At 50.5% G+C, this 18939-nt stretch overlaps 2 protein-coding genes across 8 annotated transcripts in view; both read left to right on the forward strand.

Annotated features, from left to right (window-relative positions):
* THRAP3 (thyroid hormone receptor associated protein 3) overlaps positions 1 to 4129 on the forward strand; it is a 78025-nt gene extending 73896 nt beyond the window's left edge. For both annotated transcript variants that reach the window (XM_040469339.1, XM_040469344.1), the window contains 2 exons: positions 96 to 239; positions 2540 to 4129. In XM_040469339.1, coding sequence (XP_040325273.1) covers positions 96 to 239; positions 2540 to 2761 — 366 coding nt within the window. In that variant the 3' untranslated portion in view covers positions 2762 to 4129. The remainder of the gene's footprint in view (positions 1 to 95; positions 240 to 2539) is intronic.
* A 780-nt stretch (positions 4130 to 4909) lies between these two features.
* SH3D21 (SH3 domain containing 21) lies at positions 4910 to 18241 on the forward strand. 6 transcript variants are annotated; one of them, XM_040469357.1, is made up of 16 exons: positions 4914 to 5283; positions 5437 to 5594; positions 5686 to 5749; positions 6000 to 6118; positions 6385 to 6475; positions 6650 to 6705; positions 6795 to 6840; positions 6991 to 7091; positions 7211 to 7321; positions 7460 to 7502; positions 16354 to 16447; positions 16535 to 16587; positions 16725 to 16819; positions 16978 to 17825; positions 17911 to 17974; positions 18059 to 18241. In XM_040469357.1, the coding sequence occupies exons 1-16, from the start codon at positions 5280 to 5282 to the stop codon at positions 18122 to 18124; spliced, it is 2013 nt and encodes a 670-aa protein (XP_040325291.1). In that variant the 5' UTR covers positions 4914 to 5279; the 3' UTR covers positions 18125 to 18241. The 6 variants fall into 6 exon arrangements, with proteins under 6 accessions (XP_040325285.1, XP_040325291.1, XP_040325280.1 ...); XM_040469346.1 differs by having other exon boundaries at positions 4929 to 5283; positions 18053 to 18241; XM_040469360.1 differs by having other exon boundaries at positions 4937 to 5283; positions 7211 to 7297; positions 18053 to 18241.
* Positions 18242 to 18939: the final 698 nt, after the last annotated feature.

The raw sequence follows: 18939 nt of genomic DNA on the forward strand, positions 1-18939 counted from the left end.
TTCTGCACTAGAACAGGATTTGAACAGAAGGCAGGGAGTTGTTTTTCTCCATTCCTGACAGAGTCCTTTGTTCCTTTTCCCTACTTATGCCACAGCAATTTCGAGCCAGAGGGAGAGGCTGGGGCAGAGGCAACTACTCTGGTAACAACAACAATAACAGCAACAACGATTTTCAAAAGAGAACCCGGGAGGAGGAGTGGGACCCCGAGTACACACCCAAAAGCAAGAAGTATTACTTGGTAGGTGTCTGGGATAAGCGGGAAGGGCCGGAGCAGTGCCTTGGGCACACACAGTAGCTGATACCAAGGCTTTGATTGATCTGTTCAGAACTGTGATTAAATACGTGTGCAGACATATTGCACTGGGGGGGGGGGGGGGGGGTTTGTACTTGAGGGACAGCACAGTGCCGGCAAAGATGAGTGTTCTCTTGAGAGCTGGTCCTGGTCTCAGAAGTGTTTTATCGTCTAAGAGGTTTATGGATTCTAGGATAAACAAGAAGGCTTGCTCTGGCCTTTTTAGTCTGTGAGCTTTTTTTTTTTTTTTTTTTTAAGTTTATTTATTTTGAGAGAGAGCGTACAGGGAAGGGGCAGAGAGAGAAAGAATCACAAGCAGGCTCCGCACTGCCAGCACAGAGCCCGACACGGAGCTCAAACTCACGAACTGTGAGATCATGACCTGAGCCAAAGTTCAGAGTCAGACACTTAACCAGCTGAGCCACCCAGGTGCCTCATAGGTCTGTGAGCTTTTTAATTGCTAACCCAACCTCAGCCTCCCTCCAGCCTTTATTCAGGGATGGAGTCATAACCCTCTCCCAAGTCTGCAGTTCCACTCTCACTCCCTCGTGCAAGATAGATAGAAAAGACAGCACAGGGTCTCTGTGAGGGAGGGGAATCTGTCTCCAGAATGAAATGACACCGGGCTCCTCTCATCTCAGATTCTGGTCACTCCGAAGTAGCAGGCATTTCCCAGGCTCTCCCTGTCTCCCTCATATTGGGGCTCTTCTAGGCTGGATTACCTTGCCAATGAGTAAGTTCTCTCCGCCTTGCTATATATCACTAGCAGGCCTAGGTCCCAGCACGTGACTCTGAGTGTTGTAACCAAAGTAAACTTGCAACCAAGGCTTCATCACCCACAAGAAGGGCTGGTGTTGGTGTGTATTGTCAGTTGCACAGTTAGGAAACAGGTTTTGTAGATGGTTGTGTACAGCCAACTTCACTTTTCTGGGGCTGCTAGGAGCTGAGTTGAGACTCCTAGAGGACCCTTGGACCCTCCAGGGAGGAGTTGGTGTGGCCTAGGATCAGTGCTGGAGTGGCACTGCTATAGGAGAAGGATTAAAGTCCCTCTAGAGCCCTTCTCCCTGTCTCCCATCTGCCTTCTGAAGGAGCATTGCTGGCTTCATGCATTTAGGCTGTTGAACAGGCAGCCCTGGTAAGAAGCAGCTGGCCCTTAGCTGAGTTGACCCCTGGAGCCTGAGGTCCTGCTTGTGATGGTTTAGAGTTTTTGAAGCCATGCGGCTCATGAGGGAACACTAACTTCTAGGTTTCAAAATGCTTTCTCATTCTTTCATTGGAGCCTCCTTCTCTCATGAGATCATCAGAACAGGATTGAGATGCAGGCTGTGTTTTTTTTCTGCTCAGCCACACTGCCTCTTTGCATGAAATTAAAGGGGGGATAGAAGATGGGAGGCTGGGTTCTGGTCCTGCCTTTGCCACTTACAGGTCTGACACTGTGACCAAGTCATTTGCCTTTGTTCTCACTTCCTGTTCCAGGCTGGTTGGGGTGGGGGGGTGGGGCGGGCGGGAAAAGCTGACATCCCAGCGAGGTATTGTCACTTCCTCTGGTAGCTGCCTGATGTCCCACATCAGACATAGTTTCATGTTTTGGTGTGATTGGCTTTCTCAGACCTGTCCTTTGAGAGATGGTGTGTTAAATAACATGGAGTCACCTAAAGTTGCTAAGCCTTTTTCCTTCCTCTTTTGCATGGTGGAGGGTGATAATGATAGGAGGGTAGAAGTGAGGATTAAATGAGGTCATGGGTGTGAAGGTCTTTCAGTGCTCAGTGAGGGTTTTATCATCATTTTTTTTTTAATTTTTTTTTTCAACGTTTATTTATTTTTGGGACAGAGAGAGAGCATGAACGGGGGAGGGGCAGAGAGAGAGGGAGACACAGAATCGGAAACAGGTTCCAGGCTCTGAGCCATCAGCCCAGAGCCCGACGCGGGGCTCGAACTCACGGACCGCGAGATCGTGACCTGGCTGAAGTCGGACGCTTAACCGACTGCGCCACCCAGGCGCCCCATATCATCATTATTATAATGCCCCCAAGCCACTGCCTTAGAATTCCTAAGGCACACAACAGGAAGATCGACTTGGGTCTGAATCAGTAGCATTTTTGGACTAGGGCACAGGGATGAGGACACAAAAGGAACAAACGGTGGGGTGGGGCAAAAGGTTGGTTTGAGAGTCACATTTGGATGAGAAGAGGGCTCTGGCCATGATTGTTCGCTCCAGTACTGATGGCAGTTTTCCTTCCTCTCAGCATGATGACCGTGAAGGCGAAGGCAGTGACAAGTGGGTGAGCCGGGGTCGGGGCCGAGGAGCCTTCCCCCGGGGTCGAGGCCGGTTCATGTTCCGGAAATCCAGCACCAGCCCCAAATGGGCCCATGACAAGTTCAGTGGGGAGGAAGGGGAGATTGAAGACGACGAGAGTGGGACAGAGAACCGAGAAGAGAAGGACAATTTACAGCCCACAACTGAGTAGGGGCCACTCTGATGGGAGCCCCTGCCCAGGGGAGAGAGGGCGCTGGGAAGATGGCTGGTGAGGAGCGAAACAGAGAAGCCTCAAGATTGCGAAAATCCCACCCTCCTCACCCCCCAGCCACGCAGAATCCTATATCACCGCCGAAAGCATCCCTGGCGCCAAGTCCCACTGGACAGGCGGCCGGCTGAGGGGCCTGGGGGTTGGGCCCAGCTCTGGAGCAGAACACAACACATTGGGCTTTAGCTGTGTTTCTCATTTGTTGTTGGTGTGCGGGGTGGGGGCTGGGGTAGGGAGGGGAGAGCGATACCTGGATTTTGGTTTGTTCCCTATTAGAAACCAACAGTTTTGTTCTTAATTTCATTTGGAGCTAAGAGGACTAATTTGATTTTCAATCTCTTCTCCCTTATCCTGATTTTAAAAGCCCTTCTTCTTCCTTTTTTTTTTTTTTTTTTTTTTTTGGCATACGTAGTAACCATAGCAGAAAGATTTAATTTGGGCAACTTTGATTCTTCAAAGAGAAAACAAAGCATGTGAATAAACTTTGAAGTGTTCACCTCAGTTTGGGACCAAACTGCTTGGATCTTTGTAAAAATTGGTTTTGTATGTCGAGGAGGAGTTCAAGGCCTTTCTGACCACCTTGTGTTCCCCTTTTCTGCACAGCCATGTATCCGATGGTGTGCTGCTAACCATACCCCACGTCCCCCCCACACCCCAATATTTTCTGATTTCTTCTGGGCTGGGCATCCCATTCTCCACCAGCAGCTCCAGTATCCCAAACTTTGTAGTCCTGCTGATCCTCTCAGCAACAGGGGTGGAAACTGGACGGCAGTTTCTGGTCTGTTTTCTAAGAAACTTCTGAATTCTATTATCTTTACAAATATAAGATGAGAAAATAATTTTTTCAATATTTTTTATTAATCTTTTTATAAAATGAAAAGAAACTCCTATGATCGATTAAGGAAGGTGGTTATGGCTGGGTGGTTTGTGGGGGTTTGTTTTTTCTTTTCCTTTTTTTTTTTTTTTTTTTTAACCTTAAGCTTTAAGTTGAAACATTCTTGGATGTTTGGGGGGAAAACATCCTCTTAAAATGGGTCCTTGTGCTTGCCTTCTGGGGAGGCGGTCCTGAGCAGGTGAATCATATGGCATTTATGCATATGTTATATGCGGACTGCACCCACCTCTTCCCCCCACCCCCAACCTTTGCCTCTTGGGTTGTTGTGCTTCTTTCCCCTTACTTTGCTACATTTCTATAGTTAAGTTGGTTTTACTTGAATGATTCATGTTTAGGGGGAAAAAATGAAAACACCCTTCAAATTTGTTTCAACTCCTCCTGCAAATAAATAAATAAATGAAGAAGGCAGATGTAAATGGACTCTGGTCATTGTCACCCTTAGTGTGTGGGGGGGGGAGGGGGGAGGGTACCTGCCACAACAGCTTCAGGGCAGCTGAAAGACAAATGTCTGTGAGGGCTGGGCCCAGACTGTTGCTCAGTCTCTTCATCAGCTCCGTGCCCAGTTGTTCTGGGAGGAGACTGCCACCCTTTGCTGGCTAGTTAACTCGTCACCCCAGTGGTTTTGCATCATCCTGTAACTTGGACACCCCAAGAGAACTAGGTTTTTTCCCTGTGTTATGGGCAAGGACTTTGGCTTCCAAAGTGGGGTAAAGGTCACGGGTTGTGGACAACAGGTTCAGCCTTCCGTGTTCACCACTGAGCAGAAAGATTACTTGAAAGCCCAGCCTGGATGGGATTGGCACCAGATGGACCCTAAACTTCAGCCCTTACTAGCTCTGAGCTTGGCTCTGAGCAGGAGCCACGGAAGCTCTTCAAGTTCCTTTTTTCTCGCCCTTTTCCCAAGGAGAATCTGGGAGGTGTTTTATGAAACCAAAGAAGCCAGGTGGCGGGAAGCTGGGGTCTCTGCCCTCCTCCTTTGACCTGGGGTGGGGCTGTGGGGGTAACGTGCCTTCCAGGGACAGCAGAGATTTGGAGTACACTAGGAATAGCTTTGTGTGCGCTAGACAGCCACCTCCTCCACCCAGGGCCTGCCTCAGAGCAGTTGCAGCCTGCTGGGGGCCCCACCCTGGTATGCGCCTCTCCCGCCTCTTCCCCGGCTGCTCAGAGCTTGCCAGCGGGGAGAAGATAGGCCAGGGAAGGCTCTTTGCGAACGGTGGGTGGGAGCCTCAGGGCCTACGGCTGCCAGGGGGAGGAGAGGCGGCTAGACTGTAATTTAAGTGACTAGGTTGGGATAAACACGTGGGGGAGCTGTGGCCCCAGCACTGGCCAGGGACCCTGGAGTCCTCCTCATCCCTGGGTTGGGGGCCGAACCTGCTGAGCCGGGCCGCCCCCTCTCCCACACCCACTCCCAGAATCCGGGGCCCGACCTATCGGCTAGCGTCTCCGCCTCCTTCGCTTCACAACCTCGCAGCTCGTCCCACCCATCCTACCTGGGCCCAGTACTCGGCTGCCTGCGGGACAGTACTGTCCTTCCAGCGCTCGGCTCTGGAGCGCGACCCTGAAGCTATGGGTATGTGCAGAGGGTTTGGGGTGGCGGAAATGGCTCACACCACCGCCCCGCTCTCCCGTTGTCCTCCACGCGGAGCCCGGGATTCTCGCCTAAGCCAGTGTGCCCAGACCGGTCCCTTCTGAGACGCGCCCCCGCCCGGTCCTCCGCCCGCAGAGGTGCTGGTCCTGGCCGGATACCGCGCGCAGAAGGAGGACGAACTGAATCTGGCCCCCGGGGACGTGGTCCGGCAGGTGTGCGAGGGGTCCGCACGGGGCTGGCTGCGCGGAGAGCTACGGGGTCGTTGTGGCCTCTTCCCCGAGAGGTCGGTGCAGGTGAGGCCGGGCCGCAGGTCGGGTGGAGGAGGGTCTCAGTGCGCGCCCTCAGGAACTGAGAGCCGCCACGTCCCCATGGCCTCATCTCCAGGAGATCCCCGAGGCTCTGCGCGGCGCCGGGGAGGCGCCGAGCCCGCGCTGTGCGCGCCGCCGAGGTGAGCGCCAGGCCGGGTGGGCGGGCGCGCGGAGCCTGCGCGGCTCCGGCCACCCCTAGCGGGACGTGACGGGCGCGGCTCTGGGCGGGGCCAATCGGCACTCTGTGGTCTGTGATTGGTTCTTGGGTACAATGCTCCGCCTCAGGGCGGGGCCTGGAGCTTCTGCTAGGGCGCTCCCGGCCCGCCCCTCTCTCAGCTCAGTGGACTGGGGCTCACAGATCAGCGGCCTCTCTCTCTGGTCCGATCTGAGGTCGCCCCGCCAAATCTCGGGGCCCCCAAAGATGGTGCAAGGTGAACTTCAACTACAGCCCGGAGCAGGCGGACGAGCTGAAGTTGCAAGCTGGGGAGATTGTGGAAGTGATAAAGGAGGTGAGGGGACGAGGTGATGATAAGAGGCTTTGGACGGAGGTGCTGGAGGGCTGGAGGTGCTTGAGGTGCTGGAGCGCTTGCGTCCCCAGGGAGATGTGTGAAGTGAGGGTGTGGGCGATGGGGATGGTGAGGGCGCCGAAACGGGAAAGTGAGGGAGCAAAGGAGGAGGTGGGCATTGGGCAGAATCGGGGCAGAAAAAATGGTGGAAGAATTCTCGAAAGACCCTGGGGCAGAACCAGATGGCCCTGCGTCCTCCTCCTCCCCAGATTGAGGACGGCTGGTGGCTGGGGAAGAAGAACGGGCAGCTGGGAGCCTTCCCATCCAACTTTGTGGAGTTGCTGGACAGTGGGCCCCCAAGTGAGACCTGCACCCTGTGACCCCGAGAACCCTTGTGACCAGACTCTGGAATCTCCAGTGACCCTCCCGGTGGCCCGGGCCTGTGAGCCACACATCCTGACCCTGTGACCCCTTTGACCTCTCCCACGATCTAAACTGAATTAGCAAGCCCCCTAACTTCACTGTCCCCACCAGGCCTCGGGAACCCAGACATGCCTTCAGTCAGCCCCAGTCCCCAGCGGCCTCCCAAGGTAAACTGGGTGCGGTGGGCACAGGAGTGGTGAGTTCCTCTTGGGGAGGTGGAGGCTCAGCTTCTTCCACCCTTCCCCTCCTCCATTAGCTGAGCAGCCTGACCTATGACAGCCCTCCAGACTACCTGCAGACAGGTGAGCACCCAGCCAAAGGTTTCCTGGAAACCCCCTCCTGAGAGCCACCCTGACTTGGGAGAGGGGAACCCCCAACTAGGCTGATGGGGGAGGGAGCGGCTGACTGATCCACGGAGAGGAGTTGGCTTCAGTGGACTGACCTCCCCTCAGTCTCCCGCCCTGAGATCTATAGGGTGCTGTTCGACTACCAGCCTGAGGCCCCAGATGAGTTGGCGCTGCGGAGAGGAGACGAGGTGAAAGTACTGAGGAAGGTAGGAAAGGCGCAGGGCAGGGGAGGCGGCCCGGAAGGGTGCGTGGAGAAGCGGAGGCACCCTGGAAGGAAGGAGCTTGGGGATCTGGCTCCCTTCCCCATGGCCTCTTGCTCTCCCAGACCACAGAGGATAAGGGCTGGTGGGAAGGAGAGTCTCAAGGCAGAAGAGGAGTCTTTCCAGACAACTTTGTGCTCCCCCCACCCCCAGTGAGTATGGAGCCAGACACTCAGGTAGGGGGGTGGGGCGTGCTGCTCTGGACAAAGTTGGGGGTCGTGGTGTTTAATGGGCATTTAGTTCATCCCTAAATGAGGGTGAACTTAGAAATGTGGGGACCCTTCTTCAGATTCTGATAATTTTCTTCTTCACAGATCAAGAAGCTGATCCCACGGAAAGTGGCATCTCGGGAGTCAGGTGGGTGCCCAGGAAGCCTGGGATTTGTGTGTGGGGGGGTGGATTTTGTTCTCGGTGGGGGTGGGGGGGGGCTCACCAGTTTAGTTGCCCATCCATAAACACCCATAGCTCTCCAGTGGTTCAGTAATATAGCCCCTTAGGAGCTACCTCTATGTGGGTTAAGGACCTGGTAGGAATGTGTGCAGATCAGTGTGTAGGAATCAGTGTATTACTGTGTTCATAATTTTTTGTGTGTGTTGAGAATGTGGCTATCAGCGTGTTTAGATTCATTTCCTTTTTTTTTTAAATTTTTTTTAATGTTTATTTGTTTTTGAGACAGAGAGAGACAGAGCATGAACGGGGGAGGGTCAGAGAGAGGGAGACACAGAATCTGAAACAGGCTCCAGGCTCTGAGGTGTCAGCACAGAGGCTGACGCGGGGCTCGAGCTCATGGACCGCGAGATCATGACCTGAGCCCAAGTCGGCCGCTTAACTGACTGAGCCGCCCAGGCGCCCCATAGATTCATTTCCTTTTTTAAGGAAAGGTATGGATCAATGCGTCTGTGTCTATGAGACCGTGTGTGTGTTCACACGTCATATAAACGTGTCAGTGAATAGTTCTGTTGGGGTATTTTATTTATCTTTTAATGTAATATTTCACGCAAAACGTACATGCTTTAAACCTCAACAATGGACTCCCGTGAACATTCACGATCTGTCACCAAACCCAAGAACTAGAATATTGCTGATAGTTTGTGTGTTCCTTTTCTTTCCCATTCTGCTACCTACCCCAAAAAGGTAACCACTATCCCGAATTTTGTGTTTATAATTCCCTTGAGTTTTTAAGTTTCCTTACCTATGTATGCGCCTACATAATGTATTGCTTCATTAATTTTTGCTTCTTTTGAGCTTGATAAAAATGATATCTTGTTTATAGTCTTCTGGGAGTTGCTGTTTCCAATCACCATCATATTTCTAAGATTAATCCATGTTGTATGTAGATGTAAATTCACTAATTTTCCTCTGCTGTATAATATTCCTTGCAGGGAATTTACCACAGCTTCTGTATGTATCTGATCGCCTGATGTTAGACATTTTCATTATTTCTAGTTTTTGTTACAACAAATAGTTCTAACACTCCTGAGCCTCTGTCCTGGTGTGCACATACAATAATTTCTCTAGGATATAATCCTAGGAGTGGCACTTCTAGATTATAGGGTTCGTGAATGTTCAGTTTTTATGACATAAAGTCGCTTTGGTTTTCAAAGTGTTGTACACTTTAATATTCCACCATCGGTGTATGAGCTGTATGAGATCCTGTTAATCCAAATCCTCTTTAACAGAGGTATTATCAGCTTTTATGTGTGTGTGTGTGTGTGTGTGTGTGTGTGTGTGTGTGTGTGAATCTAGTAGCTACAAAAGAGCATCTCCTTTTGGACTTAATTTGCATTTATTTCCCTGGTTAGTTATAATTAAAGAAAAATTTTTTTAATGTTTATTTATCTTGGAGAGAGAGAGAGACAGAGCATGAGAGGGGTAGGGGCGGAGAGTGAGGGAGACACAGAATCCGAAGCAGGCTCCAAGCTCCGAGCTGTCAGCACAGAGCCCGACGCGAGGCTCCAACTCACAAGCTGTGAGATCATGACCTGAGCCGAAGTCGCTCAACCGACTGAACCATCCAGATGCTCCTCCCTGGTTAGTTATAATTAGTTGGAGTTCTTTATATAAACTGAATACCAATCTTTTGTGGGTTATATGCCTTACAAATATTTTTTCTCATTGTGGTTTATTGTCTCTTTTTGTATAATGGTGTTCTTTGATGAGCAGGAATTCTTAATTTTAATGCAAACATATCAATCTTTAATGGTTAGCAGGTTTTTCCTTGTCTAAGAAATCCTTCCTGCTCCAAATTCAGAAAAACAGTCATATATATATATATATATATATATATATGTTTTTTTAATGTTTGTTTATTTTTGAGAGAAAGAGCATGAGTAGGGGAGGGGCAGAGAGAGAGGGAGACACAGAATCTGAAGCAGGCTCCAGGCTCTGAGCCTTCAGCACAGAGCCTGACACAGGGCTAGAACCCACGGACCGGACTGGGAGATCATGATCTGGGCTGACATAGGACACCCAACCAACTGAGTCAGCCAGGTACCCCTTCTTCTTTTTAAGCTTATTTCTTCTTTTTAAGCTTATTTATAGAGAGAGAGAAAACATGAGTGGGGAGGGGGGCAGAGAGCAAGGGAGAGAAACAATCCCCAGCAGGCTCTGCACTGTTAGTGAAGAGCCTGATGTGGGTCTCGACCTTACAAACCGCCAGATCGCGACCTGAGTTGAAGTCCAAGGCTTAACCAACTGAGCCACCCAGGCACCCCTCGTTTATATTTCTTTAAAACATTTGAAGTGTTGCTTTTTAAAGTGCCTTCATCTCTGTAGCTTTGATTTTTTTGTGTGTGTATTTTTATTTGTAAGAAATTTTCTTTTAATTTATTTTTTTAATTTACATCCAAGTTAGTTACCATATGGTGCAACAATGATTTCAGGAGTAGATTCCTTAATGCCTCTTACCCACTTAGACCATCCCCCCCTCCCACAACCCCTCCAGTAACCCTCTGTTTGTTCTCCATATTTATGAGTCTCTTATGCTTTGTCCCCATCCCTGTTTTTATATTATTTTTGCTTCCCTTCCCTTATGTTCATCTGTTTTGTATCTTAAAGTCCTCATATGAGTGAAGTCATATGATATTTGTCTATTTGTCTTCCTCTATTTGCTTAACATAATACCCTCCAGTTCCATCCACGTAGTTGCGAATGGCAAGATTTCATTCTTTTTGATTGCCGAGTAATACTCCATTGTGTATATATACCACATCTTCTTTATCCATTCATCCATCGATGGACATCATCCATCGATGGGCATTTGGGCTGTTTCCATACTTTGGCTATTGTTGATAGTGCTGCTATAAACATTGGTGTGCATGTGCCCCTTCGAAACAGCATACCTGTATCCCTTGGATAAATACCTAGTAGTGCAATTACTGGGTCGTAGGGTAGTTCTATTTTTAATTTTTTTGAGGAAACTCCGTACTGTTTTCCAGAGTGGCTGCACCAGTTTGCATTCTCTGTGGCATTGATTTTTAATGAGTGACCCAATTAGAACTTTTTCCATATGGACAAGGAGCTATTTCAGCATCGTTTATTATTTTCTGCGTGTGATTTTTACCCAGCTTTTATAAAATTTATTTCTAAATACCACAGATTTTTTCTTGTGCCTTTTATTTTTATTTTTTTCTTGTGCCTTTTAAAAAATTAGATATTCTTCTGTTTATTTTGGAATATAGAAATGCATTGATTTTCGTATATTGATTTTATAGCCAGCCACGGTGCTAAACTCTTATTATTTCTAATAGTTTATCTGTGGATTCCTAATAAGTTTTCTTTGAAGACAGTTATGTCATCTGTGACTAATGACAATTTTGCTCTATCTTTTCTACCCCTTATGTCTTCATTTTATTTTGCTATTTTCCTATAGTGGCTAGGGGCTCGATACATTATTGAATAGAAGTAGTGAGCATCATTACTATGTTCTGATTTCAAGTGGAATGTTTCCAAACTTCTCCTTTAACAACGATTCTATTTCTAGTTTATTTAGAATATTTATCAAGAGTATGTGTCGAGGGGCATCTGGGCAGCTCAGTCGGTTCATCATCCAACTTTGACTCAGGTCACGATCTCGCAGTTTGTGAGTTCAAGCCCCGTGTTGGGCTCTGTGCTGACAGCTCACAGCCTGGAGCCTGCTTCGGAGTCTGTGTCCCTCTCTCTCTGCTCCTCCCCCACTCACACTCTCTCTCAAAAATAAACATAAAAAATCTTTTTAATTAAAAAAAAACAAGTATGTGTTGAATTTTCTCAAATTGTTTATATGAATCTTTTGAAATGATTCTCTGGGTTTTCTCCTTTATTTATTTATTTATTTATTTTTAATGTTTTTTATTTTATTTTTGAGAGAGAGAGAGAGTGAGACACAGCGTGAGCGGGGGAGGGTCAGAGAGAGGGAGACACAGAATCAGAAGCAGGTTCCAGGCTCTGAGCTGTCGGCTGCGTGGAGCCTGACTCAGGGCTCAAACCCAGGAACTGCAAGATCATGACCTGAGCCAAAGTCAGACGCTTAACCAACTGAGCCCACCCAGGCCCCCCGGAGAGTATGACCTCATCTTAACTTGATACATCTGCAAAGGTCCCTTTGCAACTGTTATTCAAATGGATTGACCTTGGAACTCGGGAGGAAACCTTGCATTTTAGGAGCCTTGCACCATTAGCGGTCTAATCTCCTGGTCCCTGGGTACTGATGGCTGACCAAAAATCTGGCTAAATTCTTAAATCAGTTTTAATGAGTTATATTTGTGATTATCCATTTTATCAGTTTTCTAGTTATTTGCATGAAGTCATTCATAATGTTCTTTTATAATCCGTATCTGCACTTAAAAGTCTTTTTTCATTTCTAGTAATTTTTTCCTTTTTTTCTTGTTCAGTCTCATCAGAGACTTGTTAATATATTCAAGAACTTAAAAAGACACCTTTTCTATCGTACCTTTTGTTTTCAAGGTTCATCCATTTTTCCAGCGTGTGCTATGCTTCATTCCTTTTGGTTGCCCGATAATATTCCCTCGTATGGATGTACCACAATTCATCCACGTGTTTGCTGGTGGACATTGAGGTTGTTTCTACTTTTGGGGGCATGGACATTTGTGTGCAAGTTTTTGTGTTGACGTGTTTCCATTTCTCTTGGGTGTATGCCTAGGCAAATGATTTCTGGGTGCTGTGACCGCTCTGTATTTAGCGTTGGGAGGAACTGTCAGACTGTTTGCCAAAGCGCTAGTCCCGTTTTCTGTTCCTACCAGCAGGTGCACGAGGGTTCTACTTTTTCCACATCCTCCCCAGCCCTTGTTCCTCTCCTTTTTATGATAATCATCCTAGTGTGTGTGACGTGGTTTCTCATTGTGGTTCTTCTGCTGCACCTCTCTGTGCCAGCTTAGATGTGGACTGTCTCTTCATATGTTTATGGACAATTTATATATCTTTCGGAGAAATGTCTATTTGGATCCTTTGCCCATTTTTAAATTGGGTTATTTGACTTGTAGAAGTTTTTTATTTTTTAATGTTTATTTTTTTAATTTGAGAGACAGGTGGGTAGGGGCAGAGAGAGAGAGAGAGAGAGAGAGAGAGAGAGAGAATCCCAAGCAGGCTCCATGCTGAGCATGGAGCCCAACCCAGGGCTTGATCTCACAACCGTGAGATCATATTCTGAGCTGAAATCAAGAGTCAGACACTTAACCAATGGAGCCACCCAGGTGCCCCGACCAGTAGAGTTTATATATATCTTGAGCAAAGTCCCTTATCAGACACGTACTTTGCACATATTTTCTCCCATCCTGTCGGCTGTCTTTGTACTTTCTTAATGGTACCTTTTAATGCGCAAAAGTTTTACATCTTGATGAAGTCTCACTTCCCTATTTTTTTCTTTGGTTGCTTGTGCTTTTGGTGTCATATCTCCGAAACCAGTGCCAAGTCTCAGGTTAAACCCCAAATCATGTGACCTCCCTTCTCTCATGGCCGTGAAAGCTGCCAACTCCTGCAGCCTGACCTAGGCCACAGAGGGTCGGTGTGGATCATGCTGGCAGAGCAGGGACAGGTGCAGCCGTGGGCAAGGACGCCATCAAGCATAAATGCTTCTCAGATTATCTCATGCCTTTGGTCCATTTCCAGGGCATGGAGATGGTGGTTTTGTCCAGCTTTCTAGTTGCCTTTAGAGGTGAGGATTTGTCTGGCCCTTCATTCAGCCGCGGTCAGACCTCGTCATTATCCACTCCTTTACCTCTGCTTTCAGATTTTCTGCTCCTTGTCTCACTCTGCTTCCTGTTTACTGGATCTCTGCTGTTTTGGCTGTGTTGAATCTGCTATTTAACCTGTAGTGCATTTGATTTATTTCAAGAACGCTGTTTTTCATCTCTAGCACTTTCAGTTTTCTTTCCCCGCCCTCCCACATTTGCCTGTTTATTCCTGATGGTCCCTTCGTTTCGTGCTCATGTTGCACACAGCTGTGTTCTCTGACAACTCCTGTGTCTGTTGTGTGTTGTGTCTGCCGAGTCCCATTCTCAGGGGCCTCCTTTCTCGTGTGTTTTATGATTTTTGTGTGTGAGCTCATGACTCGATCCCAACCTGAGTGAGTTGTGTATGCCTCAGTAGGGGAAGATTTCTTCCAGAGAGGACTTGCCTCTACTCCCACCGGTAACTACAGGGCACCCACCAGTAGGGACCACTTCAGCCCTCTGGAAGCAAGGGCTCACTGCTGCGCAGCAACCAAGGTTGGGTTGTGTGGAGAGCCAAGGGAGACACCGTGGGGCATCTGCTCATCACAGGCCCAGGCTCAGTAGCCACAGTAGTGCTGCCCTCTCCCTACTTTTCTGGCCTCAGTTCCCTCCTTTTTTTTTTTTTATTAAAAAAAAATTTTTTTTTAACGTTTATTTATTTGTGAGAGACAGAGAGAGAGCAAGTGCGGGGGACGGGCAGAGAGAGAGAGAGAGAGAGGGAGACACAGAATCCGAAGCAGGCTCCAGGCTCTGAGCTGTCAGCACAGGGTCCAAGGTGGGGCTCTAACTCACGAACCGTGAGATCATGACCTGAGCCGAAGTCAGATACTCAACCAACTGAGCCACCCAGGCGCCCCTCAGTTCCCTCCTTTTTAATGGACCCTCCCCACCTCTTCGAGTTCCAACAGTGCCTCAAAATTGTATCTTAAGGAGGATATAATTGTTCTCCAGTGGGAGGGCCCTATCGAGCACCTGTCAGCCGAAGTACGAGCAGCTCAGTAAATGTCAGCTTTGACTATATGCCAAATACTCTTCTAAGCGCCTCATGTGAAGGAAGTCACCCAGACCTCACAACAACCCTACCAGATGTATACTGGGTGCATGAGGATGCCGGGGCACAGAGAGGTTAAGTGACTTACCCAAGTTTTCACACAGCTGGCAAGTAATGGAGGACCTCAAAGCCTGGTGTCTGGCAATAGGATCCACGCTCTAGCCCACTATGCACACTGTCAGGATTTGTGCGTGTGTCTGCGTGTGATACTGTGTGTGTGACTAAATGCCAGCATGAGTGCATGTGCAGAGTGGCTGGTCGTGTGTCCACGAATATGAATGTCCCCGTGTGTGACCGTGTTCGCGCTGATGTCATCTCAGTGTGGCCTTCTCCGACGACCCCATTTAAAATGGACATTCCTGGGGTGTCTGGGTGGCTCAGTTAGCTAAGAACCTGACCCTTGGTTTCGGCTCAGGTCATGATCTCACGGTTCATGGGTTCAAGCCCCACATCGGACTCTGCACTGACAGTGCAGAGCCTGCTTGGGGTTCTCTCTCTCTCTCTCTCTCTCTCCCTCCCTCTCACTCTGCCCCTCACATGCTTATACTCTGACTCTCTCTCTCTCTCTCTCTCAAAATAGATAAATAAACTTAAAAGAATAAATAAAATTGACATTCCTCTGCTTATTCTTCCTCAGTAATACCTGATAACTCCAACACATTGCATATTCGACTTTTGCTTATGTCTGCTTTCCCAGTAGAATCTGAGCTCATTTGTTTTGTTTTTGGTTTTGTTTATTGGGTTTTTTTTGACAGAGAGGGTGCAAGTGAGTGAGGGGCAGAAAGAGAGAGAGGGAGAGAGAGAGAATCCTACAAGAAGCAGAGAGAGAGAGAGAGAGAGAAGCAGGGCTCACCCAATGCGGGACTCGAACTCACGAAACATGAGATCATGACCCGAACCGGTCAGATGCTTAACCAACTGAGCTGCCCAGATGCCCGGACCTGAGCTCACTCTGATTGCTGTGGGAACATGCTGTGGACAGGCGGGCAGTGCAAGCCAGAGCGCAGGGTGGTGGCTGTGGCCATAGTTTGGGTGAAGATGCCTGGGTCCAGAGCGCTTAGTGGCAGAGGTGGAGACGAGTGATTGAATTCAGGACGTTTTAAAGGTAGAGCAGTCGAGACGGACCGCTGGTTTGGATGTGCAGCATAAGGGAACGAAAGAGGTCAGCGATGACTCGTCATCTGAGCAAGTGGGCAAGTGCGTGAGGGTGTGTCTGGAAGAGAGGCAGGTTTGGGGGATGACAAGTCAGAGTTCAGTTTTGGGTACATTAAGTGTATGATGCCACTTAGCTCCCCAGCTAGAAACAGAGAGGGCAGTTGGACAGTGTCTGCAGCTCAGGGGCTAGAGATGAAAATGCAGGAGTCGTTGGCCTGTTGTTGCTAATTGAATCCTTCAAACTGGTTGAGGTCTCTTAGGGAGTAAATGAGATAGAGAAGACTGAGAAGTTCTACAAAGGGAGGACTGGATTGGGGAAGGTTATTGCTGTGGTCTAGGAAAAAGATGAAGTCTGACCCAGAGAGACAGCCATGGGCACCGAGCAGGAGACAGGTCTTAGAGAAGTTTGGATAGGGGCACCTGGCTGGCTCAGTCGGTAGAGCGTGCAACTCTTGATCTTGGGGTTGTGAGTTTGAGCCCCACGTTGGGCACAGAATTCTTTGAAAAAGAAAAGAAAAGAAAAGCACGGATTAAAAATGGGCAGGATATGAAAGCATGTTCCCTTCAAAGCCTTCCCTGACAACTGTCTTCTGCCAGGTGCCCCTTCAGGTTGCTCCCATGGTTCCCCGTGCCCACGTGGCACGAGGGCGGTAGGCTTCCCCAAAGTTCTGAGGAGGCAGAGTCAAATGTTCATCTCCTGTCCCTAGTCCCCTGTGCACAGGACAGGGCCACCAACCGTTAGATGAACGGATAAGGGAGTGAATGGGTGCCACACTCCCTTCTTCCCTCCCAGCTCCTCTTAAGGAACCAAAAAGGATGATGCCCAAAGCAGCCCTGCCTACAGTCAAGAAGCTGGTGACAGCCCCCACTGGGCCCAGCAAACCCAAGTAAGGAGCAGGGTGGGGGTGGGGAGGGTACAAAGGAAAGGCTGCTCCCTGCCCCCCACCTTCTGGTCTGATGGTGATATGTTCCAGGCCATCTTGGATACCCAGTGGAGACAGTCAGAAGCGCCCCTCCCGAGACTCCGGTAAGTCTCGCAGCCCCCCCTCCAGCGGGGGTGGGCGAGGAATGGGGGACAGGGACAGGGTGGTTGTGCTGAAGGACAGAGATGGGGAAAGACCCAGAGTCGGGAGAGCTTGTACCCCTGAGGTTCTGCTCTTCTAGGCTCCAGTGGCAGCTTCCTCAGAAGGGGTCCAGGCCACCCTGGTAGAAAGGGATCGAAAACCCAGACTTCCTGGCAGCGCTCTGCCACCAGTCAGGTAAGAGGGCCTGAGACGCAGGAGAGTGAGACTGCTGGGCAGGGTCTGGTTCCCAGGGGTGTGGCGTACAAGAGGGAAGGATCCCAGGCCAAGGGGGACCGGACTCAAACTGTCAAGGTACCCAGCCCTCAACTGAGACCTGACCTGCATCACCACAGGAGGAAGAGCAGAGCAGCCTGGCAAAGGCCCCTGCTGTGAATAAAACCCCTACTCTGGACAAGACTCCCAGCCCAGAGAAGACTCTGTCTCCGGATAAGGCCCCCACTCCAGAGGAAACCCTGACTCCAGATAAGGTCCCCATCTCAGAGGAGGCCCGGATTCTGGAGTTCAAGGGCCCAGCCCCAGAGAACCCCACCCCAGAGGAGAGCCTGACTCTGGACAAGGCTCCCAGCCCACACAGCGTGACTTCTGGGGATGAGGCCCCTGCCCCAGACGTCCCACCTGAGGATGAAGCCCCTGGCCCAAAGATGGCCCTGCCTGGGGATGAGACCCCCACCCTAGAAAAGGTCTTGACCCCTGAGCAGGTGCTCTCTGCAGAGGCCTCCACTAGAGACAACACTCAGCTCCATCACTTCTCTCCGGAGCAAGCCCTGCTGAAGTTCAAGTCTCTCGTGGCCAATGAGGCTCAATCCCAAGAGGTCCATATGCCAGAGGAGCCTGACCTCTGCATGAGGACATACCCTGTGGATCAGAGGGACAGCTCCCCGTTCCAGTCTGAGTCCAAGCCAGGGTCCGTGCCTGCCCAGGAGGTACCTGGGCAGCATGAGGCTACCCAGAAGGAGGAGGCACCCCCCAAAGAGCAGGAGTCCCCCAAAGAGATAGCCCCTGTTCAAAAGAATCCTCATCCTATCAAGTCGACTCCAGACCCCCAAGAGACTCCCAGCCTACTTTCTCCGGTCCCACAAAATCTCACGGACAGCAAAAGCGACAGAGGCGATATAATGAGGCTACAGGACGAGGTGGAGTCTTTAAAAAGGTCGCTGGAGCGGATGTGGGTGCAGCTGGAGTAAGTGGGAAGGGGGAGGGCAGGGAGGGAGGCGGGGGCTCTAAGCCTGCCCAGCCCACCCCTTACCCTTGGTCTCTATCCGCAGGAGGAAGCTGACGGACATCTGGGAGGAGCTGAAGAGCGAGAAAGAGAGGCGCCTGTTGCTGGAGGTGGGTGGGGTGCGGATCCCAGGGGGCTGGGGGCTGGCCCTCCCCTGCCCGCCTCTCCTGACGCCCTCTCCCGACTAGGTGCAGATGAAGCAGGGGACCCAGGAGTCCCGGACCCGGGGCTCCATCCACGTGCAGACGCAGACGCACTGAGGGTGGGCCCGGGAGGGGGACTACGGCGGGACCTGGGGGGAAGTCAGGCCCCGGCCACCCACGTCCTCCCACACGACTTTGAGAAACACAAGAAAGTAAACTGCGGTGTAAGCGCTCCCGGTGCCTGCCTGGTCCGTGCGGGGGCGGGGCCTGCGTGGCGGGGGCGGGACCGGCCCCGCGCTCCCGGCCCTCCGCATTCCTGGCGGTCTCTCCCGGGCACATCTGGCCAACATGTGGCTCCCATTACCGTTCCCAAGGCCTGCGCGCGGCTATTTTTATCCACCGGATGGCGGGGGTGGGTGGGGGGCGTCTCCTTCGGACGTCTGCCGGGTGCTGGAGAGACGGCCGGCCGGAGGGGCCCATGTGGGGTGGGACTCTGCCCGTGGGCCCGGATTCCGGAATCCAGCTGTGCGCCAGAGGAGGGGCTGGGCGGGCCTGCTTTCGAGCCCTGACCCCTCCCAGTTGGCCCCACAGTCTGCTCAGAAGGACTCACTGGAACGCACCTCTGCTCAGACACGAAGTCCATAGCCCAGCTCAGGCACACACGGTTAACATTGGGGCCAATAGTGCCTTGGTGTCGGGGTCCCGGGGCCTGATGTGTGCGTGCGTGCGTGTTTGTGTGTGAGTGATTGCCATGATGCATGATCACAGAGCATTTGTAGGGATGGGGGCAAAGTGTGCCCACGCCTTCGGCGGGAAGGAATGCATCTGTGAGGAAGGAATGCCAGTGATAACTTGTTCTTTGTGCGTGAGGCTGTGAGGTGGTGGACTGTGTGTTTTTGCAGAGTCTGTGAACTGAATGCAAGCATGTGTGC

The sequence above is a fragment of the Herpailurus yagouaroundi genome, unplaced genomic scaffold (assembly GCF_014898765.1).
Source record: "Herpailurus yagouaroundi ecotype Mexico unplaced genomic scaffold, PumYag 77, whole genome shotgun sequence".
Classification (NCBI taxonomy): domain Eukaryota; kingdom Metazoa; phylum Chordata; class Mammalia; order Carnivora; family Felidae; genus Herpailurus; species Herpailurus yagouaroundi.

Bases quoted from the DNA above. Each gene is read 5' to 3' on its own strand.
- SH3D21 (XM_040469351.1), top strand. The intron at 5,750-5,999 runs GTGAGCGCCAGG...GTCCGATCTGAG, and splicing joins GCGCTGTGCGCGCCGCCGAG to GTCGCCCCGCCAAATCTCGG. The intron at 6,706-6,794 runs GTAAACTGGGTG...CTCCTCCATTAG, and splicing joins GTCCCCAGCGGCCTCCCAAG to CTGAGCAGCCTGACCTATGA.